This window comes from Ciconia boyciana, chromosome 6 (genome assembly GCF_034638445.1).
Source record: "Ciconia boyciana chromosome 6, ASM3463844v1, whole genome shotgun sequence".
NCBI lineage: Eukaryota > Metazoa > Chordata > Aves > Ciconiiformes > Ciconiidae > Ciconia > Ciconia boyciana.
In genome coordinates this window covers 70905179-70931391 of record NC_132939.1, presented here as the reverse complement: position 1 = coordinate 70931391, position 26213 = coordinate 70905179, and the positions used below count along the sequence as shown (strand labels likewise).

Genomic DNA, 26213 nt, shown 5'->3' with positions numbered 1-26213 from the left:
CGGGCAGGGTGCCTCTTGCTGTCCAGTGTCCCCCGTGTTACTGGAGACCGACCCTTTACGTGGTCCCCGGAAGCTAGTTGTGCCCCTGCCGCGTGGGGTAACCACTGAGCACGAATGACTCTCCAAAGCGGATCCTTAGCCAAGCTCTGGCCCTGTCACATCGTTATGCACTGATTCTGTGTACTCATAAAAGTGCCAGTGAAACATTGCTGGATTATCATAACGGCGCTTCTTTCAAAATGTTAACTTCTTATCCTGCCTGCTCCTGGCTTAGTTGGGTTTCTGTCACACCTAGCTGCATTCCCCCTCCATGTGAACGCCGCTCGGGGCTCAGCTGAGACGTTTCCTACGTGAGCTGTCTTCTGGGTTCTGTTTTACTCTGAACTCTTCGTACATCACATGACATAAATCACTTGTACAGTATTTTTTAGCTACTTAATTTTCCCTTGGAAAATTTTCCCTTGGAAAATTAAGTAGCTAAACAGAATTGGAAAAACGGATGCTCAGGATGGTTCCTTATCTCCTGCCCCCCCATTTTTTTTTCTGTATTCCTGGTTTTTATATCACCTTCAGCACAAGAAAATGGAGATCTATATTTGATGAAAAGGATAAATAACTTTTTTTTTTTTGTTAACACACAAAAATTCAGGTTGTGCTCACTGATTATCTGCAAGCAGGTAAGAAGAATGCATGGGACTCGATTTCCAAGCAGCCTCGGCTTACTATGTCAGTTTTGTTGTTGTTTCAGCTGAGGCAGGGTATTGCTGAAAACGCAAAGCTTGAACTTCCGCTTCATCTTACCCATTGCAAAGGCATCAGAAAGTGCTCCTGCCAGCAAGGCTTGTGCGTGTGCTGCCGGGTTCGTTACACACGTGGTACAAGGGGTGGCATCTGCCTTTCCTCGTGCAACACCGCAACTTGTCCCGAGCGTGCCAGCGTGGCGGCACCCGGCCCTTCCCCCTGTGCAGAGACGCGCAGAGGAGATATTCCTGTCTGTAATTCCAACCTCTTTGCCAGTGGTATTAGCGAGCGAGTCTCGCTTCTATTGTGGTACTACAATTAATATTCCCCTTACAAGCTTTCTGGTGCCGAATCATGGGCCTGACCGAAGCCTGAGCGTGCGCTTGTTGCAGACACAGCTATGAGTGTGTAGGGCCCCAGTGCTGGGCCCTCCGGGGAAGTAGCTCAGGAACTGCGGAGCACATTCAGCAGGGCAGGTTTGAGAGGTGCGAGAAGCCCCCAGGCCCCGCAGTACTTGTGCGTAGGATGGACTGGATAAGCAAAGGGCGTTTGTGGAGAGGAGCAAAATCATTACAGTGTTTCGAAACTTACTGGATTTGTTTTTCCTCCCCCCCAGATTCCTGAGCAAGACCAGACTTATGCAGAAGACAGTTTCTGTGTTGGAGAGGAGGAAGAGGAAACTTACCAAAAAAGTGAATCTAGTGAGGAGGAAGTGTGCGTTAATTTTGATCTCCTAAATAATGAGAGTTTTACTAGTGGAAGAAAACAATACCTCACTCGCCGCAGAAAAAAATTAAACCTGGCCAGGGTGGAAGAGAACTACCCTGTCCCAATGCAGACGAAGAAACCATCCCGAATTATTGTTCTGAGTGATTCCAGCGGGGAAGAAACAAGTGTCGGCAATGAGAAGCCCATGAAAACAGACTGTTTCAGGGCAGAACAGGAAAATGCTAAGTTACCCAAGTCATTGCCTTCTGTCTCTTCTGCGCAGCACAAAAACAGTGCTGGGGAAATCAGTGTTCATCAGTCTCTGGAGAGCAAGAGTGAGATGCTTCTTGGCTTGAAAGCTTCAGTATCTGAAATGCTGGATTTTCACCCAGAGCATCAACTCAGGAGCACGCGCTCTCCGCCAGCTGTCACCAGCTCTGATTTGGGGAAAGAGGATCTCCAGGCTCCCACTGAGGTCGGTGTTCATTCCAAACAAGGACCTTCCTCTCTCCTCATGTTTTGCTAAAGAATCCCACGCGGTGGGAACCTGTCCTATTGCACTGTCGTTTTGAAGGCTGTCAGCAATACAGCAGCAAGAGTGAGTGTGCTTCTGGTGATAAAGGAGCAGGTCCGTTCTGCTCATACTGCTTTACATCGTCTCCCTTTTCTTTGGTATAGGAAGCTTTTGCACTCGCAAGGTAACTTGGAGAGTCTCTTAGTAGTCAGTAAATAAAAATCGTGGATTAGATACTGTCTTGAGTTTGACAGTCATGGAGGAATATGGATCTATTTCGAATAGCAGAGAGTGTCCACTAATTCTTTGGTTTCTGTAGTTATAAAATACTTGTTCACTGTCCTAAATTAAGACCCTTCATAGTCTGAGGTTGGATTCCTGATCCCTTACATTTTTTTGCCTGACTTGGATTGTTTACAGTATTCAGTTTTTGTTGAACTCCTTAGTGAAGGCTGCATGCTTTTGTCATTCAAGCTGCTAAATAATTAGATCAACTAATGTGGGAGATTGTTTATAGGGATTAAAGTGTTAATGTTGTGCAATATCAACAAATACCTTTTTTTTTTTTTAAGATTTTGTTAATCGGATTTAAAAAAAGAAAGGGGAACAAAGTGTATCTGTTAAGCATCAGTATCTGAAAAACTTTTTTTTTTTTTTAATTGGCATGTTGTTCTTTGGTGTTATGCTTCTGTGATCTCTTAGAAATACTGTCTGATTTTCAACATTGACAGGTGGAAAGTTCTTTGAAGAACACCTGTAGGAGCACTTCAGTTCCACCTTGCTCTGCTTCCACAAACCCCTCTTCAGCTACAGCCCTCTTTTCACGTGACCCTCTGGAGAAAAAACCTTCACTCTGTATTCTGGTAGACAGTCGTGAGATCTCCTCTGGAGCAGAGGTGATTTCTTCCTTGAAGGCAGTTCACGGAGTAAAGGTGCAGGTTTGCTCGCTGAGCAGCAGCGATTACGTCGTGAGCAACCGCATGGCAGTGGAAAGGAAACTTCTGTCAGAACTACTGAACTCTGTGAACAGGAATAAAGTCACCCAGCGGATCCAGCGCCTGCAGAGCATGTTTGAGAGGATATGTGTGATTGTGGAAAAGGACAGGATTAAAACAGGTAGGTGTTCCCAGGCGGGGGCACCATGGGGCCGCACTGGTCTCTGCTCAAAGCTTGCACCGGCCACACCGGCTTTGTGTATGATGCAGGACAGAAAGTAGATTGAAAACCGGTTATTTTAGTCTCTGTAGGAGTATTACATTAATAAGGTCACCAGCTGAACATTAAAACTTGTTTTGCTTTTGAGGGTCATTGAATATAGGCAGAGATATACAAGCGGGTCCAGAGGGATACATTGCTTACCAATTACTGGGGCAGGGAAAAGCAAGTTAACGCCAACGTTATTAACGGACCATATTAATATGTGCAAAAGAAACCCAACTTCAAGACAGATTTCAATAAAGAAGGTGAGAATAGTAGAATAAAGGAACAAGCACGATCTTATCTATGCTCAGCACTGATGTAATAATGGACTCTCTCAAGAAAAATGTTCTTTCTAGCAGTAACCTAACGAGCGATATCTGTCAAACTGTAGGAAAATTCCCACTGTTTAGGACCAGTGAGAATGGCAGCCGGCCTGAGCACACCATCCCCCACACTGAGTCTACCTCCAAAGTGTAGAGACCAAACCACCAAATGGCTGCTGCTTGACAAGCAAAAGCTGATCAGCTGAGTGAAATCAGGGTTTAGAAAAAGACAAAAAGAGCACTCCTGCAGAGGTACTGTGGGAAGGCTGCCTGAGCTATTGCCTCGTGTCACAAAGCACGGAATAGAGGAGTCTCAAAGACGCCTCCTGACTCGATTAAACACTTGTGGAAAATTCAAGACTATTTCTTTAAATTATATAGTTTGGACGAGCCATTTGTTTTAATCCTAAGATCCAAATTATGCAATCAAAGGACTTTACTAACACTGTCTATTCTCAGTGCCATCTAGAAAATAATTGAGAGGTCTTGCTTGTACCGGCTTCAGGAAGATGGAACTAGAGCTCACAGCTCCAATTAAATTACAGACGTTCTGGGATATAAAACTCCACTATTGAAATCAAATTGTTGCAGATGCAGCTTTGTTTTTGTGACGTAAATCTAATTTATTGATGGTTCAGGTATGGAAACAGTGATAGAATTGGTCACTGCAGATGTAGCTTCTCAGCGGGGGCTATAGATAAGCGGATTGTGTTTGAGCTGCCTTTTTACCCCACTGCCGAAGGTGTCATTCATTTTCATCGCTTTGGTCCGGTTTGTCTCATTACGCCGTTTCCAGGGTGCTGCTGGTTTCTTGTTTGACAGCGTCCAAGTGCATTCTTACTTTTGTAGCTTTACCAAACCCCTTCTGATTTGGTCTGTCCTGTTGTTCATCACTTATCGTGTGTTCCTCCCAGTCCTCTCTCCTATGACACTTAATTGGCAATTTCAGTGTTAATTCCTAAACTCTGCCTCTCAAATAACCAAGTGAATCCTGCTCCTGTGACCCCTCCTGCCTCCTTTCCTTGAGACCTTTTCCCTCATCTTGTTTTCGGTTGTGAGTTCTCAAAGCAGGGGATCTTTGAGCTGTTTTGCTTTGTGAGTGATTCATGTTAGATGTTTCACAGTAATTTAGCACTTAAATCTCACTGAATTTTCTGTATTTTACCTCTGCAGGAGAAACATCACGATTTTTCCAGAGGACGCAGTACTACGACAGTGTGCTCTCTGCCTTGGTCCAGGCTGGGGTCCGAATTCTTTTTAGCTCTTGCCAAGAGGAAACTGCCGGTTTGCTGAAGGACCTGGCTTTGGTGGAGCAAAGAAAAAACGCCGCCATTTGCGTGCCGACGGAGGTGGAGGGTCACAAGCGGGAAGCGCTCAACTTCTACTTGAGTATTCCTAATCTCAGCTACCTGGCTGCTCTCAATATGTGCCATTACTTTGGCTCAGTGAAGAAGATGGCCAACAGGTAACGGCAAAGATGTATGGCCGGTGCTTTGAGGCCTGAATTTCCTTTTGCTCCTCTGTCTCATCTGGGACCTCCTGCTGGGTAGGTGCCCAGAGATCCTTTTTGCACCTTTCTGCTACTGCCACAGCTCCCCAGGAGCTTTCCTGTCCCTGCATCAGTCCTGTTCTTTATGCATCTCTGTCCGTTCGAGCTGAGCAGCCCAGGGCAATGACACAGGCTCTGCTGCCACCGACCCTCCTACTGCCCTACCCTTTCCTTTCCCCTTTCCTGGCGTTCTGTTTTCTCTGCAGCTCTCTTAGGCTTGCTTAGTGCGGTGTGCTCACAGCCCTCAGCGACCCGGAGAGGTGACCGCCAGCAGCTCATGGTGTTCCTGTTGCTCTCTCCACACTGGATGCTTCTTGCCCACTGGCAGTTTCCCCTTTGTCTCTTACAGCTCCCCGCTGGACATTGCCACCGGTGCCCAGGTCAGCCCACAGAAGGCGGAGGAGATCTACCGCTACCTCCACTATGGTTTTGACGTGCAGATGCTGCCCGAGAACCCTGGCGCTAAGGGGAGAAGCAATGCAGCTGCCAAGAGCTGAGGGGAGTGAAACTTGGTTTCTGGACCCTGGGCTGTTTGTTTTCTTTTAACTGCACTTTATTGAGTTTTGATTCACTGTAAAATATGTAAATAAATCCTTGCAGAAACATCAGGGGCTTCTGGCATGCTACAGCCACTTCTGTGTGTCACCTAATGTGCTCCCCCCCTCTGCCTCCAGCAGGGTCACACACTTGCCTGCTGTGTCACAGGGACCGGTGCTGCCCAGGCAGCTGGCTGTTGGCATGGGGTGAATGCATAGAGTAAGGCAAGGGGCTCTGTGGGCAGGGCTGGTGTGTGTTTGCTGGGTGCGGTCATTCCAAAACTCCGTTAAAAACGAGAATAACGGCTGAAGTGTTTTGGCAAAGTAAAGCTTTCTGGCTTAGGCAGAAAGGTGGTGACAGAGGGGAAGGAGCCTCCCTGCAGTCAGTTGCCATCTACTGCACAATTGGTACCTGTGTTTCCTAGGGAAAAAGTGAATTGCCAAATATTCCTTATTCTTCTTGCCCAGAACCCCAAAGGGTTTAGTAGGTTTGAAGCAGAGTACAGCTGCCCTCTCCTTGCTTCACCATTCCCTCCGGCTCCCAGGTGGAGCCTGGCTGCTGTGGGACAGGCTGCAGCTTGGTGCTGCCACGCTGTGGCTACCTGGGAAAGGAACGGGGTTTTATTCCTTCCTCTCTTTCTGGAGCGTGAAGCGAGGGAAATGATCAGAGATAAACAGCCCTGGACAGGTGGGGCCTAGGATCGACCAGCGCCAGGCTGGTGTCAGCCCGTCGGGCCTGTCTAAAAACAAGGGGAGGACAAACACTTGCAGGCCCCGGTAACAAGGTGAGCAAGGCTGATGGATAGCTTCTGAGTCCCCAAAGAGGGATTCATACATGAGTAAAATAAGCTCGTCCTTTTTTATTACATTAAGGAAACGTAAAAACTCAGACTCTCAGGAGAAGACTTTAAAAAGCAATTCCAATTGGTTACAGACTGTACCATTACAAATTTATTGTACAGCCATACTTCAAAAAGATATTTTATCTTAAAATGAATCAAAACTTGCCAGTAATTGGTATCCGAGGACATTTCTCCCTCCCCCAGGAGCAACAGGCAAGGAGGAGCACGGGCAAGGAAGTGCCACTTTGTACACATGGAAAATGACCAACGTTGCTGGAGAGGTGGCAAGATGAGAATGGTGCTAAAACACATAAAAACACTGCAGGTCGAGGTTTCCAATCTGAACTCTTAACATCACAGGAATACATGGCAGAGGGGCGGCCAAACCCCTTTGCTTCAAACGAGAGGCGCAGAAGTGCTGAACTAATAAAATCCACAAAGTTCGTTAAACAGAGAAATAGGAGTCATCCTGTTCTTCATCTGATGAATCTGCTGCCTCAGCCACAAAGAGCTTCCCGACAGCACAGGCCTGCTTCACTTCTGCAGGAAGAAAAAACAGGGGATTAGCAGTGTGTGTGCTGGAGCTTGAAAAGCAGTTACAGAAGGTCCGAACAGCAAAGACACTTCGGAGAAACAGACTGCGGAAAAGTTACTAGATGCAAAGACTGCAGCCAGCCAGCAAGGCCGTGGCGATGTGACGGCAAGCGAAGGAGCCTGATGTGAAGAAGAAACAGAGAGCACTTACTTTTGTCAGAACTGAAGGCGGTTCTGCGCGAAGCGGGCGTACCAAGCACACCTCCAGCCTGACAGGAAGGACAAAAAGGCTCTGCTCAGACAGCTGCTGCAGCACCGGCACAGAACGTCAGAACAGTGGGGGAACTGGCACAGACTCGGTGTTACACCGGAATTAAGTTGCCCTATCGCCGTGCTACATTTTCACTAAAAACTTCAACTGTTCAACTACCACAAATGCTTTCCCTACACCAGAGGCACAAGCCATTTTTCTGCTGCTGGGATCTCAGCTTTTCCTGGAAAAGCCCAAAGAATTACAAAACTTAGGGTACTGAAGGAATAAACACAAAAATTCAGGGACTTCCTGATACAAGGTGAGACTTACTGTTTCCTTTCCCACTGTACAGAAGAATATAACAGGGCCTTAATGTACCTAAAGATCACAGAATCCAAAAGCCGTTACAAATCCTGAAAAAAAGCAATGTCTTTAATCCTGACAATAAATAGCCATTTTCTAGAAACAGAACTTCTCTCCAAGAGAAGTAGAAGTAGGGGAGCGTTCCCGTTTTCCTTCTTGAACATACGCAACTAGTCTGTGATCCCAGGATTCTCTTGCCTGCTGCCTAGCAAAGCTTTGTGCCGTTAAGGTGGAACTAGGAAACATTTAAGGGAACCAGCATTACCGACTTCTTCTTGACCTTGTCCCAGGTGCCTCTGCTGCCCTGCGTGTTCTTCTGCATCCTGAACACGTGCCTGTCGTAATCGTTCCTGCAGGTGTAATCAAGCACATCAGCATCACTGGTGTGCTGCCTACGGCATGCGCGGGATACAGTTAAAGGCATGATAGGTACAGCTCTAATTCAGAAAGAAAATTAGCATGGCCATTAAAAACAGGTGGTGGTCAATTAAATGTAACAGCAGCTCTGGGAGTGTAAGGGCACAAGTGTTCAATCAGATGATGTGCTAGCACTCCTGCTGCAGGTGTCGGACGAAGCTTCCTCATCTCCCCAGATGACCTTCAGTTCTTGTCCATCAGATACAACACCACTTACTCTGCAAGTTTCAAGATGATTCCAGTTTCAGTAAAGCCTGCAGCAATCAGGTTAACAGGGTTAGGACTCCAAATGAGCGGAGAAACCGCTGCCGAGGCTGAAGCTGCAATCGCTACCTCCTCTGAGAGTCGCAGGACATGCGATGGGCACGGCGTGCGTTGCCCACACTTAGCCAAGTAGCTCAAACCGCGCACACTGGCAAAGGCAGGAGCTTTCTCTAAACAAACCCCTCGAGGACTGCAGGACTCGGTGCCTGCTCAAGTCTGGAAGTGAACTGGTGTCCCAGTTCCAAGAGTGATCTTTCCCAGAAGGCAAAAAACAATCTTGGGGGAAAATGAGAAAGGAAAGGGGTAGCAGAGGGACAGCAGTACACGTTCCTACCTGTTGATGGGTACCAGCATACCGGGGCTGATGTGCTCACACTGAGGGGTTTTCACCATAGGGAAGACAGCTGAGGAAGGTGTGATCGGGTTGTCCGTAAGGGCAAAGTTGTCGTCGTCGTCGTCATCGTCGTGGCTTCCCCCGAACGTTGGCAACTACAAAGCCACATCAGAGCAATCAGTGACCTGCCCTTTTTAACAAAGATCTACTGAAAAGGCTTCTTGCGGGTCTGTCCCAGAGTGGCGATAGGACACAACCTCTTCACGACTCTGTGACCTTTGGTTGCCTCCTTCTTCCCCAAGGGGAGGAGTCCCAGACTCTCTAGTCTCTCCTCAGCAGGCAGCCGCTCCATTCCCTTGCTCACTTCAGTTGTGTTTTTGACTCCACTGTGTCCCTCTGGAGACGCAGAAGCCAGCAATGTGCACAGTGCACAGAACGCAGGTACGCAAGGGCACAGCATAGCAGCCAAACGATGCCTCGGTCTTGCTCTTAACACTCCTCCCGTTGATGGCCGACATTTTGCTGGCCTTTTTTGGCTGCTACTACACATTCAAAAAGTCATTTCTGATTAAAATTACAAGCTCAACACTGACTATTACTACTCAGGAGGAGGATTTCAGGATTACTCAGTGAACTTCTGGTCCTCCCATTTTGAAGAGAGAGGAGAACTGGAAAGGTTCAGAGAGGAGCAACGCAGATGATCAAAAGCACAGCAGGTCCTGGGGACGACGACGACGACTGTAACTGGCCTCAGGGGTGAACGGGAACCAGGGCAGTTGTTCGCTGCCTCTTCCCCATGAGGAGAGGAGGACAAAGTCAGCAGATGCAAGCTCAGAACAAATAAAAGATTATGCTTCTTCACACAGCAAATAATTCAGCTCTGGAACTTAGCACAAGAAATTGCAGCTGTGAAGGGTCTGCATGGGTTCAAGGAGGGGCTGGACTCGTTCATGGAAGGGGAATCCACTTATGACTCCTAAATAGACAGAATTTCTCTCCAGAGGTATACCTCCCACCACGCACGACAGGAGGAGGCCAGCTGCTTTTGCCCAGCACAAGCTAGGCAAAATGAATTTGGGGGGAGGTAAGGGAACCCTTTTGAATCCCTGGCTGAAACTGTATTCTACCAGAGGAGGAGTCTCCTGGAGAGCCCCTCTGCAGAAACAGGGTGTTTTGGACATGGGCGCATCGCTTTCTTCATAGCCAATCCGCTCATACTAGTCCTGGGGATTTCTCCATAGCACACTGCAGTTTATGGAAAGCGATGAAGTTACCACTGCTTAAATTTTGTCTTTCCAATGAGCCACGGATGCTCTGCTTCTACTCTACCTCTGGATGTGTGCCAGAAGAAATGCACTCTTGCTACAAAGAAAACCCACAAAAGAACAAGTCTATCCAGAGACAGAGAGGTGCGGTTTGGAGTCCCTGCTGGAACTGAGGCGCTAGCTTTAATAGACAGAGCTAGTTTGGTCTAATAACAGCAAAAAGAAAGATGCATCATGAAATATACTTGAAAAATTCTCTACAGGGAAAAAAATTATTCTATTGACAAAGGAGTGGCTTTCTCTTTAAAAATGAAATCAGCGCCTTAACTCGCACCTAGAGCGCATAATCGCGCTTTGCCAGGGCGAAGCGGAGGTTTATCACGGACACCAGGCAGGGCTCTCCAGCGCTGGTGCTGCATCTGCTGGCTGTGCGTGGGGGCTGCACGTAGAGCGGAGGGGAGGGCTCTCCTCCGGCTTTGCTCGCTGAAAGCGAGCCTCACCAGGGGAAGGGGCAGCTCTTCAGCCCAAAGGGGCAACAAATAGCAGGGAGTGAGTAAACAATGGGCAAGGGCCAGGGCGAGAGGGTAACAGAACTCCCAAAGAGAAACTGTGCTGGTTTTGGCTGGGAGAGAGTTAATTTTCTTTATATTAGCTAATATGGGGCTATGTTTTGGATTTGTGCTGAAAACAGTGTTGATAACACAGGGGTGTTTGAGTTGTTGCTAAGTAATGTTTGCACTGGTCAAGGGCTTCTCAGCTTCCCACGCTCTGCCAGGTGCAGGAGAAGCTGGGAGGGGGCACAGCCAGGACAGCTGACCCCAACTGCCCAAAGGGCTATTCCAGCCCATATGGCGTCATGCTCAGTATATAAAGCTGGGGAAGAAGGAGGAAGGGGGGACGTTCGGAGTGATGGCGTTTGTCTTCACTCACTGGGGGGAGTGAGCGAGCGGCTGTGTGGTGCTTAGTCACCGGCTGGGGTTAAACCACGACAGAAACCCACCCCCAGACAGCATCGAGAGGTAAGTGCTTTTCAATGCGAGATGTGCTGAGAGAAGAGAAAGAAAAAACTCCTGTAAAGTACCAGCATGACTTCAGAAAGCACCCGGGGCCCCGGCACAAGGGGCCAATGGTCGGCCCCAGGGCAGCAGTACCACTGCCCAGCCAAAGCTTCACAGCATCAGAAGCTCCTCCCGCGCGGGGGCAGAAGGGACACCCCTACCACCGGCCGCTTTGACACAGCCCGTCAGCGGTAACGCTCATCAGCAGAAGCCACGTTCCACACGTTCTCACTGCCGGCAATCGAAGTGTTGCAGTAACAACTCGAGAGAATAAGCCTCCTCCCCCAAATCCACAAGGTTTTATTGACGGAACTGAACCCACAGACTCATAACACACCCTTGAAATACCAACCAGAAAGGCACACGCCTACACACACTGTTTTCCCCGATTTACCTTTACTCTTCTGTTCTGTAAGGGCGTTGCAGTGAAAATATCGTCATGGTTGTCCTTTGGCAAATGGTCCAGGAAATCTCTCATCTGCTGCTTCCTTTTGAAGGTTCCCACTTTGGCAGTTATCGTGACCGGCTCTTTCTTATCTACATGAATCAAAATATTCATTCTCCTAAGACATTAGTTATGTAGCATGGTTTTAAAATTCACTAACGACATCAGTGCTAGTGATGCAGTCCCATCTCTCCTTCGTGGAAATGTCTTACAGCTTCTTTGTGATCCTTTGAGTTTTTATACAATTTATGCTTTCAGAAAGAATTTCTCTACTACGTCTTCACCAGAAGCTTACTCTAGAGCCTTACGTAGCCATTGCAAGTGTCACACGCACACCAGCTGTTTTATTACAATTCTAGCAGGATTATCGATGCGTCTGCATTTCAGAGACAAAAGACACTAAGATTTATCACCCATGTCAAGAGGCATCAAGCGCTCAAACAAAGGCTCTGCTGTGCCTTTTAGCATCCTTGACACGAGGTTTCTGGAATGCTCATCTGAGACTTCAGCATGTACAGTTGATCCTTCACAAACCTCAAGCCAATTATCACACCTAAACGATGAGCCGTTAAACCTACGTGAAGGAACAAAAGGACTTTGTCACTTCCACAGGTGTATGTATTCCTGTCCTCTGCTTTCCGTTACAAGTGACTTTCGGGGCAAATTTAGAAGAACATCTCCCCAGTATCCTCATCTTCAGACAAAAACTAAAATAGCTGCTTACGCAGACAGTCAAGTAAAGAAGAAAATTAATCCACAGTTCACAGATTTCCAGAAGAACAAAGTATTTTTGTACCTATGTCAAGATTTACCGTTAGCAGGATGCACTCACCCTCTGAGAGAAAGCCAATGAACAGCTCCTAACTGCCAGGAAAGATCCTTGCTAAGCACCACACAGGACTGAATTCAGTCCTTTGCATTGCTACAGTCATTTTAGAGCGGCTTAGTATTCAACAGGCCCAAGTGAGCCCAAGAGGTCCCAAGCATTTGATTTCCTCAAAGCAAAAAGCCTTAAAAACCACTGTGGCAGACTGACTCTTTATGAACACTCACTACCCAAAACAACGGTGTCTGCTGAATAGAAGAGTCTGCAGTCTGAAGTCTGATACTGTCAAACGCCAGGGTGAAACAGGAGAAAATTCTCTACAAGGAGATCAGCAGCGGAGAAATGAACAGCAACGTTAGAAAAAGCTTTCATAATCACAGAAGCGCAGGGAATTTTGATACCATGGTAATATAAGATGGTTTCTATCCATGCTCCAAAACGCTCGAGAATAATACTGACATTACCAAAGGTGAGTAAAATTTGTTGCAAAACTGATCCCCAGCAGGTTCTCACACAAATTCTGTAACTGCAACAAACACGTCAAAGACACATTCAAGCAAAAATAAAGTGCATTGTCCTGCACTTGAACCCTCGCCCTGGGGCTTTTCCAAGTCTGCACAAAATCACCGTTCACTGACTAAAGGGCAGGGAAGCCTACTGCGATCACCTGGTCTGCTCTACGCTACTGAGGCTACGGACTGGAGCCAAGCATTCCCGCGTGAAGTCCAGTAACTGTGAGTAACCTGGACCACCTTATTTGGAGAGAAAAACGGTTTTAATGCTTTCAGTAAACGGAGACGGATGCACAGCTCCAACCACCGAGAAACATCACCAGAGTCGTCTTTGCCCACAGCTGTGTAACACAGCTGTGAGCAACGGCCTGTCTTCGTCAGCTAGAGCAGTTGCTATCCAATGGCTTTCCTTACCTAAGCACCCGCTAAGTCATTGTAACCTTCTCTGTCGTAAATACCTGCATGGAGCGTCTTGTCTTTCACTGCAGGGTGTACTTGCCAACCATAAACGTGAATTACTGACTTCAGAACTGGGCAGGAAACAGCAACAGGCACGTCAGTGCCAGGCTCCAGGGAACATAACTTCGCTGTTCTTACTCCCCGCTGCCCTTGGTGCATGCAAGCACCCCATTATTCTTTCTGGATCAACAGCTCTACAAGTAGCTCGTTATCTAGTAGGCTCCCAGAGCCTCTTAAGATATAAACAGCTATTTTCCCTCAGGTGGCAAAGCCAGTTTAAGTCTTCCCATCATGCCAAAAACTAGAAAACTCTACAAATATCCTTTCTCTTCTTCTTACTTCAGTCATTTATGCCATCTTCCAAGCTCTGCGACAAACCTTTGAACTATAGAAGACGACCTTCTTCACTGTCAGACTCCGATGTGTGTTTATGTCTGTATCTCCCATTACACAACAAATACTGAATTTAAAATGATTTAAAGACAACAATGTACCCAGAACCAAGATGTCGGTACCTTTCTGTTCTGGTTTTCCTGAAGCAGTGGTCGTCTTAGCATGTGTTTTGGAACCTTTTGCCTGTTGTTCCATGTACTTCTGCTGGCATTCTTCAGCAGAGCGAGACCCCACCGCCATGGCTATCTCCACCCAGAAGCCGTTCTTGTGCTTTGGAAACGAAGCAATGGCCCTGCCAAGAGAACAAAGCCACAACCTTCGTCATGAGAAGAACCTGCGCCATGCTGCCAACAAAACACCCGGAGACCAACTGCCCTTCCTGGAAACGACACTGCACGTTGGGTGTAGAGAATCTTGTCTCTGGTGTCTTGTCCAGATGCTTCAAAACATGCAAAAATTTATTTGAACAATTTAAGCTAACAGCTCCATTACAAGATAAATGTCTTCCTTGGTCACAGCAGGTCCCCCCCACCCCCGAGACATGAGCTCGTGCCTTTTCAGGTTTCTAATCTAAAAGAAGCAAAACCAAACATGGGCCTTTTATTACTTAGTGTATGTATTAAATACTGCCCAGTAGCTTAAGTAATTGGACAATGCATTAATTAAAGGTTCTTGCAGTTAATCTCCCCTTTACAAGACTTAAATACATAAGCACGTCATGTTTAACATTTTATTCCATTAGGGGAGACAATATGCCCCCTCTGATTTACCGTCTAAACCATAAATATGAATACTGTTACCACATTATTTACCTACTTGTGTTTTTCAATTTTACTCATAGGAATGTTTATCACTTTTAACAAGATCAAGTATATGGTTTTGAAAAACAGGTAGAGGAGTAAATTCACAAAATTTTGCCTACTATCGTGTTCCTCTCCCCTCTCTGATGACAGGGGTAGGGGGCTGCTGTAGGCTCATGTGTCTATAGTTATTTTAGAAAATACTCAGTTGGCTCCTTTATTTCACTATTTTTTAATTCGTTAACAAAATTTATTTTGTAAGAGGGAATTAAAACGTAAAGGAAACCTTTGAATTAACGTGAGAGACTGAATCTGAAAAATCCAAATCCAGCCCATCAAACCCTTCAGTATGTTACACCTCCCAATGTCTGAGGGAATCTCTGCCCTGTGAAGACAGGGCAACCACTTGCCTGTAGAGCTTCTGCAATTCCTTTTCAGACCAACCATCAGTTGCCCTTGGAAAGAGTTCTAGAGATTTCTGCACCTTTTCCCTCTCAGGTTCTCTCGCTTTTTCTGCTGAAGACTTGGCAGTATTAGAAACTTTACAATTTGGGTTTTTTTTATCAGATGCTTTGGAATTCTTTTCTTTTACTTGAAATTGCTCTTCATTGGTGTCCGGTTCAGTGTCAGATTCAAGCAAATACCTTGAAGGGTTGATTCTGCTTCTTGTCCTCATTGCCTTATCAGGCAGATGGGAAGCACGAGGCTCACTAGAAGGTGTTTTTCCTTCAAGTAAATCAGAACCATCGACGGATCCGGGCATGCTTTGCCTCAATGGCACATTGTGGGAGGCAGTAGAGTGTTTTACGGTCCTTTGTTCACACAACACCTTGTCTGCATCATCCTGTGAACTTTTACAGCTAGAGGAAGATTTAGAGTTTTGAGTCTCTTTTTTAAATAAAGGTTTATTTTTCCTTTTGATAGACAGTGGGATATCTTCACTGGATTCCTCTTCCTCATCTCTGCTTGACAATTCTTCTGTTAAATGCTTGTCTTGAAGTTGTCTGGCTGACCTTAAGGAGTACTTGCAAGCCTGCTGATACGTAGTCAATTCTCCATATTCTGTTCCTCTCTTTTCCTTTGTCGTTCCTGGGGTTCTGCTATTATAGTTATGTTTGTTTAGTGCTTCAGTATTTAAGGCAGTCAGCTTAAAAGCAGGCTGTGTGTTAATTTTTGTACTATCGATTGCATGATCGCTTTCATCATCATCTGACACGAAGCGCCTGGCCTCCTTGCTCCCAGCGGACTTGGTTTCTCTTTTGGAACTTACTCCTTTTTCATTCTTTTTCCCTGAAAGAGAGGATGTCAGTATAAGATCACACATTGTAATGTAAATCCTTACTGTGCTCTCAGACAAGCAAAGACTAGCCTGCTGCAGGATGCAAGGCATCCCACACTCCTTAAGATCCGTGAACTCCTTTCTGTCATAGAGACTGCAGTCTGTAGGAAGAGACAAGCAGCACACCTCCTGTGTTCTGCAGAAGCCTCTCCCCACGTTAACAGAACACTAGAGCTCTTCAGGATGAGGAGATACTCTGTTGAATGGTCGTGTTGGAACACAAACATAAATTAAACACTGCTTCCCTCCGCAACACAGCAAAACGTCACGGAAGAGAGAAATCGGTGATGCTGGGAAACATGTCATCACGCTCTGTATTGCCCACCCTTTCCCCACTGAAGAGATGCATAGCACAGGTTATCTGCAAGCCATTTCCAAAGATTTACCTGGCAGACAACTATAAACTCATTTCTGCTGTTAAGGGATGTCCATAACTTCACCAAACATGACTGAGTAAAACCAGCACCTAGCGAAGCTTCCTGCGATCACTACACCTCCTCCCCACTACGTGTAGCTTGGAAGGATTCAGTAAAGGCCTTCTGCCCTCACACATACACTCCTACGTATTTGGGATTAAATTCTTCAGGAACAAGAGGCTACATGACACAGACATGACAGCATGTCCCAGCAGGCAGGCTGCTCCTGTGCACGGCAGTCAAGAAGCAGAGAAAATCCATTTACACGTGACTCTTACAAAGAGGACGTGGCAGGAAACCAGTTGCAAGCACAGGATTCGTTCTGAGCAAGCGTCCCTCTGCTCAGAGGGAGTACAGCCAGCAGTGGGGAGGCTCCTCCTGTACAGGAGGCATCCTGTTCCTGCCCAGTTCACTCCCATGACAGGCTGTCTCCAGACAACTAAAAGAACTAGGATTATCAAGGCTACAAAAGGGAACGTGAATTGAGCAGATAGAGAATAAAACAGTCAACAGAAAGTGTTGCTAAAACGCTATGACTGAGACTGCGCAAACACTAACATCCCAAAAGCTTTACTTGTGCTACAAACAGCTTTTCTGCAGGAAGCATTACCGCTGCTTTAAAAGAGAAACTTCTGCTTTATATTTTATATTGTTTTCAGGGTTCTATTGTATCCCAAATGTTATAAAAATAAAGGTTTTAAAACTCTGTTAATACACTTTTTCTGCCTACATAGGCATTTCATTTATTTTAATTCATCCAGCTTAAAAAGTAAAGCCAGACCACCAGTTCACTGGACTGGTGAACTCCGCTTCGCTTCCGGCTCTCTCAAGTCACATGTAACAGCCATGTTGGGAGAGCCAAAGTACAGAAGCAGAAACTGCAAAAAAGCCATAATCCTTTCATTTCAACTTCCGGAAAGAAATCTGCACGTTCCTATTACATAAATAAAGAAGTGGTTTACAAACGTAGCTTTTATTCGGAGCTGTAGAACTAGGAAACTAGGCATTAATGCTGCTCTGGTAATTCTTCATAGAAGACGCAATCGACCATTAAAAGATTTGAATAATTTCTTTGCATTAACAGGACATCACCGTACTGCTCAGCACCCAACTGACCATCCCACTGATTCTAGCCAATAGCTTTAAAAAAAATTTACCTTTACTTTGGCTTCTTGTTGTTTCTTCTGTTGTCTTCATTACTTCCTTTCTTTTATTCTTCTTAGAGATGGAACTGGTCTTTCTTTGGGATTTTTCACTACTAAACATCTTCAAGATAAAACAATTTAATCTAAACTTCTGCAAGAGATTACATATCAAGCCTACTGACGCCAGCTCTGAAAAAGCCAAATGTGTACAGGATGGGTAGATTTAAGAGTCACCTACATTGACCAGTATCTGCTAAATGCTATTTGAAGAACACAGGTGTTTATACAAATGCATGCAACCAAAGCAACTCAGCCCGACTCCCTTTAAATTCAAATATTCTAAAACACAAGTTAAAATCTTGAGGCCTAGAGCTGCTTGAGTTGGCGGTAAATTGGACACACACCTTCACTGCTGCAGCTGATGACAAGTGTTAGCACACCCCCCATTCCACAACACCAACTAATCGTAGAGACATAAAAAAAAGCTCACAATGACCACAAAGAATGCTGTTTTCCTTCACTCAGTATCAGAATATTATCAGAGTTGCTTAAAGTGTCATAATAAATCGGAGCAGCACACCTCAAAACTGGGGTGACCTGGACAGATCAAGATACCAGGAATGAGGAAATATCTGGTCCTAACGAATGGGCAACCTGCACAGGAGGGGAGAACGGAGAACAGCAGCGAGTGGCACAAAGGCTTACCTGCAGCGCTGCCATCCCTTGCGGGACTACACACTGTGGCAGGGACTCAGCGTTACGGTGTTACAGAAAGTGTTTTACTTGGGAACCTCTGTGACCCAAACCAGTACCTGTGTGCAGCTTCCTGTTTGACACATTTATCTTTCAAAACAACACTTACTTTTCCAGAATTACAACAATTATCTGATCAATTCCAACAATTATCTGATCATACAGAGATTAAGACTATTTTTTGTTTTAAAATGTTTTTATAATGTTTTTCAAGATTTCCTGCCTCTTCAGGTACTTCTAAGAGCTGGACTCTTTCTGTTAGATACCTAGCCAAGTTTATTCATTATATTTAAGATACATTTAAGTAACAATACGCAAAAGAATCTTACCATGCTCAAATAATCTATTCCACCTTCTTCTATAGTAACATTTAGTTTCTGATCAACAACCTCACGCTGCCCACACCAGAAACTTAATGGTGGTTTAACAAGACGGCCACTACGAGTGTAAACTCTGCTCAAGTCATTCGACAGGGAATTGCGCTTTGGTGTTGTATCTACGAGAACAAACAAAAAATATAGTTTTGTTCCAAGTACTGTATGGAAATTCAGCTTTGCAGACTCCACAAGCATAGGAGCAATCTTGCGTTTAAAGCAGCTCATTTGCACTGACTACGTGGAAAACATAAAACTTACTACAATGTTATGTTGTTCTTTTAAAAGTGTTCAGGTTAGAAATAAGCATACCTTAATGTGATGGAAGTCATAATCTTCACAAATTATAACATTTACTGCTGTGAACTTTTTATTTTTACTTTGTCTAGAGGGTTATAAATACTGTGAAAGTCATATAGGGAAGCAGAACGATAAAGAAAAGCTGTCACACTGAACAAATCCTAAGTGTAATGAGAGAAAAAAATAAAGCAGCTTTTACAGTGTTAGCAAGAAAATCTGATTACAGTATTAACAAATGGTGCAATGAAGTTTGGCCAAAGCCCAGTTGGAACCTATGACAAGATATTAAAAAAAAGTCAAAGTTAGAACCAAAAGCTTTTAGCGTCCATAACAAAGCTAGGATTGCATAACAAGGCAAGGGAAAAAGAGGTGGATCAATAGGTTATGGCTTTACAACCATTTCCTTTAGAAACAAAGCCAACGTAATGAATCTTTCCACAATCCAATTGTTATCGCTCTCTATGCCTCAACTGTGGCAAAAACATTAAGATGCCATAAAACGAACCTGCTCAAGGACTTGACATGAGTTAAAACTAACCCAGCTAAAAAAGGGGTGGGTACTGCAGGGGAGGAGTCCCAAGGCCAGGGCCTTGACAGAGGTATTAAATCCCACAGGCATCCCAGAAGGACTAAGAAGAGAGTATGTTATGCAACATAGCAACTGGAGAAAAATTAAGTCAAGTTTGCTGTCAGAATAAACAGCTCTGCAGTCACTGCCTTCAGCTACTCCAGACCACACCAGACTCCTGCTTCTTTCCCAGGGTTAACCCTCAGGACAGCCCCTAAACGCTGTTGTACACCAGTGAACCAGAAATAAAGAAGTCAACACTCTTGATCACCACAGTCTAAGTGAACACAAACAAAAAACTTCACCCAACTGGTTTGTTACCTCTTCCATACAGCCCGATTGACAAGATACAAAACAGACAAAGAATAGAGATCTTCTGCTGGGGAAAACAGCTCTCAAAAAACCCCCAACTTTTTTCCAAAGAAAAGGATTATGAAGTACTCACAAGCATTTTCATCATTCTTCGGTAATACTTCATAGGTGGTGTTTCTGGTCTCAGGTTTCTTTACATCTCTCGCAGAGTCTTCTGCATTTTTCAACACATCCATACCCACCACTGAGTCACCCTCTTCATTTGCATCCTCACCAGTATTTTGTTTCCGTTCTTTCCTAATGGTTTGGAGTTTAAGAAAAGAAATAATAAACATCTGAAAAAGTTGTCCTTTAACAACATGTTAACTTAGGTAAACTCGAAGTCTTCTCCTCACCTTGGCAAAAGCCCAACAGTGCAGTGCAGCTGTACCCCTGCAGACACTGCGCGAGCCACTGCGGCAGAGGCAGTGGTGCAAGCCTCTTTGTGGCACAAGCCTCAAAGTGGCACAAGCCCTTTGCTTGTGTTTGCTCTAAGGCTACGTAAACAAGTGGAACAACCCCAAACCAGATTAATGAAGGAAGGCACAAGGGCATCCTTCCAAAGCAGGGACCAGTATTTGCCTGGAACGTAGTCTTCATGCACACATCTACAACCTTTTGTACTCCTCTAGTATAGAGTATATTCTTAAAAAGCAAAATCTCAATAAATACTTAAAAGAACACTACAATGAAACAGAATCTCCAAAGAAATTACCTTCTTCTCTGCTCAAGAAACTCCTCAACATATTCCTTCCACTTCTTGGAAAACCCATATGTAAATCTTTTGATGAAACGGTAGGGAAATCCTGTTTGAAACAAAAGTAGCATTAACAAGAGCTGAGCAACACTTTTAATCAGAAAGGGCAGAAATAATACCCAGTACAATCACGGTTTTCCAAGTACCTCAGAAGCTCACTGCATCTTTAAATGCTAGCAAGAGAAAGGTTTCCCCAGTTTAAGAGAACAGCACGCTTCACAGAAAAGCCCACCAAGGGCTCATTCATTACAGACGACAGTATCTGGAGACAGCATTCTGGTTTCTGGGAACCAGGGGCACAAGCTTTCCCCGGTCATCTAGCTGGACGGGCACGTGGCTTCTCTGCAGAGTGCCAGAAGTCCCTCAAAGAGCCTGAGGTTTTTGGGCTCCGGGTAGGTCTCAGCTGTTTGGGACTTGCCATATCAGGGAAACTCCACTTGGAAGAAAACTTTACTTCACTTTGCTAACAGAAGCTGTTCAATCAAGAGCACAGACTGTTCACGAGACTTAGACAAAGAACAACTGCATGAGGACCAGGTGCAGTCAAAGTACCTAGCAGTAGTCTGATAAGCCTGGGAAGTTCTTCAGGTAGTGCAGATACAACAGAATGACTCTAGTTTTGTCTCTGAAATTGGGAAACCACCAACTAATTGTGGAAACCACCAACAAATATTGATGCAAAGGTATAATGTAATCCTTTGTCACAACAGAGAAGGAAAAAAGCATCACTTGAGCTCCAGCCTTTCTGAGCACAACACATGACATGTAACACTCTCGTGGATACGAGGCCATCGCATAGCCTTCTCATTGACAGGATGTAACCTGTACGGTGCCGGAGCACAACAACATTGAGCCATCGCTTGCTGCTCACAATGTCTAAAAAACCAGTAGCGTTCAGCCTCTGACACTCAGACCACTGGAGTCATGGACTGCTACAAGAAGGGTCTGCAGCATGCGATTAGAAAACAAGCTTTAAGTAGTAGGCTATTTATCTGAAATTCTGGGAAGCAGTATCTTTACTGGAAAGCATTCAAAAGGCACATGCATAAAAAAAAAAAAGAAATCACATCGACAAACTGTTAATCTTAGGAGCTGAAAGGCCATTAATGTCAGCCTGCACCAACAGCAAGTTCCAGTAACTGAGCTCCTGCAGGGAAATGGGAAATGAGAAAGGCACTCTTTCATTAGTTTATTTAGTGTACAACCAAAGGTCCATCTAGCCCCAACCAGGGAAAGGCTACTAACAGCAGAGGCCAAAGTAGAGTATGGAAGCAAGGCAAGTATACCAGAATAGTCCCTCCAAGCAATCTCCCAACCTCCAACTGAGAAATCAACACTGATTTCTATGTATTTAAAAACCCTAAAGGAATTTGTCTTCCAGGAAATTGCTCAGTTTCCAGTGGAACTCATGTAAAACTTCAGCATCTACAAGATCCTGTGCAAGGATTTCCACAAATGAGATGCATGTAGCATGAAAAACTTTTTATTTCCCCTCTGCTAGGCTTTTTTTATTTCCTTTGTTCTGTTATTGCAAGAGACTGCACACAACTGATCTTTATTTACCACCTCCATTGCCTTTGTTATTTCATTAACCTCTCCCACATGTCCTCCCCAGTCTCCTGTTTTGCAGGCCAGACAGTCTTAGCTTAGTTTCTCCTTTGCCCTGTGAAAGCCTTTTCATAACTTTAAACATGTCATTCTTCTCCACGCATTTCCTACTTCTTCTGCATTCTTTTGGAGAGCAGGTCATTGGGGTTTCTGCGGGGAAGGGGAAGGAAAGACATGCAGTTGTACTCAGTCTTCAAGATGCTCAAGTATCACATAGGTTTTACAGCTACAGCAGTCTTTGTTCCATTCATTTTCCATGTTCAAGGTGTTTAACCGGTAGTGAGCATTAGGCTGACCTCTTAATAGAGCCACCTATCAACTCCCCCAAACCTTGTTCCTCAGTTTTTACAGTGAACCGAGAGTCTTACAGTCATATATCATCATATACTATCACATGGGGGTCAGACTAGATTATCTTTAAAGGTCCCACCCAAACCAAACTACTAAACCATTCTGTGATATACGTAACAATATGCTTTCCCCTACCACCACATGCATCATTTCACATTTATCAAGACTGAATTTCACCATTCCAATGCCCATTCTGAAGCTCTTATGAAATGCTTTGTGGCCAGCACTCACCCTTACCATCCTGATTGCAACTTAGCAACATCAGACTACAGCTGCTGCTTCCCAGCTCATGTTTTCTACAAAGTTTATGAATCTGCTCAACAGCCAACACGATTATGGGATTCTTTTTATTCCTCTTGTTTTCTGTTGTTATTTAAACCCACAGAAGCTGCTCCTCCTTATCACATAACTACTTTGCATCCTTACAAATCTTCCCAAGAGCCTTTCTAGAAGCCCGAAGTCTAGGGGCCCCATCAGAGAAGTCTTACACCACTGTGAGGCATTACTTAGTCTACAGTAGCACTGTAGATGCCTTCCCCCCACCTCGCTATCTGTACATCCACCAATCCCACTCATTATCACAGTTTCTCTTGGTTTACCTCATATGAATGCCAAACGCTGCATTTCAAGGGACTTGGGAAACAACTTTTTAAAAAAAGCTTTGCATCAGCCACCTTTCAGGCCCATAGGTATCAAAGCAGGTTTTTTGAGAGATGTTACACACTAGTTATTTCATTCCTCAGCTCCTTTGAAATGCTTTAGGAGTAGCATTTCATTACAGCACATACGTTCATTCTCTATATGGACTGGATAAGACGTCCTGATCATCGGGAAGGGCTCTAGCCAAAGCACAGCGAGCGCTGTTGCACAGATGCAGGGCTGGAAGGGAGCGAGCACCACAGGGGTTGTGTGCAACATTCCTGCTCTGGGGCTGCTGGGACATCAACCGCAGAAAACACCTTTCCAGGAGGAGAGCCTGTGCACACATAGCCTGTACTGCCCTTTGCAGAGTTCCACCAACAGTGACCAGCAGATAGGTTTGGTAGCACACCTGGAGTCCCAGATGGCTCATAGCCACGTCTGGTAACGAGGCAGAAGTCGGTAAGTGCCTAGCCAGTGCTCTTACTGCAACACATTGCATTGATAATTTCAGGGCTTCGAAGAGTCAGCTGGAGTATCGCTACACATCAAATATTTTCCACAGGCAAGTAGTTCTGTACCGGTGCAGTGCCGTTCACAAACTAACGGTGCCGCTGCTGACAGTCCCAGCCGTCCCTGGCTGCCAGTACCACTGGTTTAGGGAAATCCTCAGGTTAGACTTCAGATGTGGCATTTCTTCTCCTCTCTACCTACATTAGCATGTCTTTAAATTCTCTTTTGATTCCTGTATCAATATTGAATCTGTTCAGGGTGTTTCCAGGGTATTTTCCACACCGACCCCATGACAGTTTCTTTGTGTGTTGGGGGATGCTGGGAGGCGAGGGGGAAGCTGAGAAGGAAGGACAGTTTGCCATAAGTGCTAAGTCCAAAGATCAGCAGAATTGACCCAGCACAGTTCATTAACTCTTAGGCTTAGGAAACCTCTGTAGTACTTGAGCCACTCTGCTCGGAAGTCTCTTGCTATCACTTTTCCTTCTCAGAATATTAAAATAAAAACAAATATCAGTATTTAGCAGAGGAACTAATAAAAAATTCAAGTCAGAGAGCAGCCAAGTCAGGTATTTATCAGAATGCATCCCAGTACTGCAAATGAGAAGAAAAAAATTAAAGCCACAGACACATCTTTGGATGCTTTCTGCTGGGCCCGAAAGAGCAAAGAGTGCATATATATGTTCCTTTAAAGAGAGTGATCACACGCACAAGGCACGTCTGTACGAAGGCAAGCGTTTATTCCATCTCTGCCACAGATTATCTTTATGTTCCTAGAGCTGCCTGTAAGCACTAACACGGCAGCTCATTCACTAGTGGGCATGACAGTATGCACATGAAGCAACAAAAATGGAATAAAGCCTAGCCTAACTTTAACTTTGTGTGTAAATTAAATTTCCTTTAAAATTCCACATGCTTCAAAACAATCTGAAGCAGGAAGTTTTGCTGGATTTGATATAGCATACAACTTAGACCCTAAATATGGATTAGTTTACTAATTATAAAGCACTGACACCATAATTAGTCTGTCTCCAAACAGAAGTTCCATGTAGTGTTGCAGAGCTAGTCGTTAATTACTGACTAGTACGTCACAGATAGAATGCGAACACCAGAGTAATTTCAGTAGTGTACAAACAATCCCCATGTGAATGTCTTAGCACTATTTAAATGCTAAGACATTGACCAAGATTACATAAAGGCAATCTTAGCAAAAGTTTTTTTAGAAGAACATACCTATTAGCCATGCTCTGAAACCCCTCCCTGTAACTGCAGCACCCTAAAAGTGCCAGCTACAATTATCATTAGATAGTGTTTAGAAATCTGATGCTGGAGTCACTTTCCAGCATGTGCTGAATACCCACCGAGCCCAATTAGCAGGGTAAGACAAAACGTTCGCTTCAGCAGTATGTGCAATCATAAATCTAAAACCCTTCTCAGTTTGTAAGGTTACATTAAGAATCATCTTACCTTCTTTTCTCATCGAAGCTGAATCTATATTTCCCTGTAGCAAGTAGATACTGCCAGAGGATGTTTTAACTTGGTTGTGTGCTATGCGTTCCATAATTGCATTACTATGCCAAGACAGATCTTTCATATCTCTAAGAAAAGACAGGTAACATGAAGAACAGAAATGAAACACTGTTTTCATAAAAGAAGGAATTTAAAACTAGAATATTGATATTCCGTGAGAGACTGGTAGTGTCATGTATTTTATGAGTGATATAGACACTGGCAGGATGTGCTAGGTTTTCTTTTCTTAGCTTGGAGGAGAAGCTTGTTCATTTTGTCTCCTGGCCTTGTCTAATACTTGGACAGGAGACAAAATGAACATGTCAACTACTGCAAACGTTAGTCACAGAGCATTAGCTGGGCATTAGGCTGCAGAAGCAAAATGCACTAAAGGACTCTATCCAGCTCATTACTGCAGTGATACCATCATGCAAGTTACAAAACTACCACTATACAGGTCAAATGTATATTTTCCCCAGGATTATTATATTTATTTCTCACCTTCCTATTTAAAAACAAGAACAACTGAAGAAGGAGCCCTAATATGTGCAAAAATTGGAGTTGTTAAGACATTATTAAGGGACCTCTCCATGAGAAATAAAAAATAAACCCAAGCATTAAAGTAGAAAATCTACATAGGGTATTGTATTTGTTTGTTTGGGTTTTTTGTGTGTTTGGGGTTTTTTGTGGGTTTTTTGTTTGTTTGTTTTTTTAAATGCTTTTACAACAATAACCAACAGACCAGACTACAGAACAGTATTAAGGACTGAAACCCAAGACGACAGTGAAAACATTCAACCGTATAACTTGTCACAAAATATTAACAGAAGTCAATTCAGAGGGTCTATAAAGCAAATCAAACGTCACATGTAAGCAACATGTATCAGATACACACCAACACAACAGAAAATAGAACACATAGCTAGTAGTGAAGGGTGCAAAGTGAGAGGATCAGTTCTTTCCATACAGCCATGAAACAAATGTCAATTCCTACTACAAATCCTACCACAGAATATGTAGCCTCCTGGCATCTCTCAGTAAGCATACTGAATTACTTCCTTTCACAGTGCTACTGCTGTTGGGTGAGGTTCTGAGTTTTCAGTAGAAAAGTAATGTGTTAGGTAGTTACTAACTACAGCAAGAGCAGAATACTCTTTTCCAACGGTATATTTTCACAATGTCTTCAAACAACTTTATTGCAAGCTAAATCTCTCCTTTGTTCTGACACTTGTTTTCCTGACCTTATAGCTATTTGAA

General features: G+C 44.5%; 2 protein-coding genes across 3 annotated transcripts in view; one reads left to right on the top strand and one right to left on the bottom strand.

The window, feature by feature from the left end:
* The window catches only part of FANCM (FA complementation group M), an 80935-nt gene extending 75307 nt beyond the window's left edge, over positions 1-5628 (top strand). For both annotated transcript variants that reach the window (XM_072865763.1, XM_072865761.1), the window contains 4 exons: positions 1358-1924; positions 2695-3079; positions 4660-4951; positions 5385-5628. In XM_072865763.1, the coding sequence (XP_072721864.1) occupies positions 1358-1924; positions 2695-3079; positions 4660-4951; positions 5385-5532 (1392 nt within the window). In that variant the 3' untranslated portion in view covers positions 5533-5628. The remainder of the gene's footprint in view (positions 1-1357; positions 1925-2694; positions 3080-4659; positions 4952-5384) is intronic.
* Positions 5629-6739: 1111 nt separating this feature from the next.
* MIS18BP1 (MIS18 binding protein 1) overlaps positions 6740-26213 on the bottom strand; it is a 28325-nt gene continuing 8851 nt past the window's right edge. The window contains exons 5-16 of the mRNA XM_072865764.1: positions 24915-25045; positions 20298-20388; positions 19677-19840; positions 18319-18485; positions 17249-17357; positions 14747-15626; positions 13659-13828; positions 11296-11438; positions 8579-8733; positions 7829-7913; positions 7159-7216; positions 6740-6953 (exon numbers count right to left, since the gene is read on the bottom strand). Coding sequence (XP_072721865.1) covers positions 6859-6953; positions 7159-7216; positions 7829-7913; positions 8579-8733; positions 11296-11438; positions 13659-13828; positions 14747-15626; positions 17249-17357; positions 18319-18485; positions 19677-19840; positions 20298-20388; positions 24915-25045 — 2248 coding nt within the window. The 3' untranslated portion in view covers positions 6740-6858. The remainder of the gene's footprint in view (positions 6954-7158; positions 7217-7828; positions 7914-8578; positions 8734-11295; positions 11439-13658; positions 13829-14746; positions 15627-17248; positions 17358-18318; positions 18486-19676; positions 19841-20297; positions 20389-24914; positions 25046-26213) is intronic.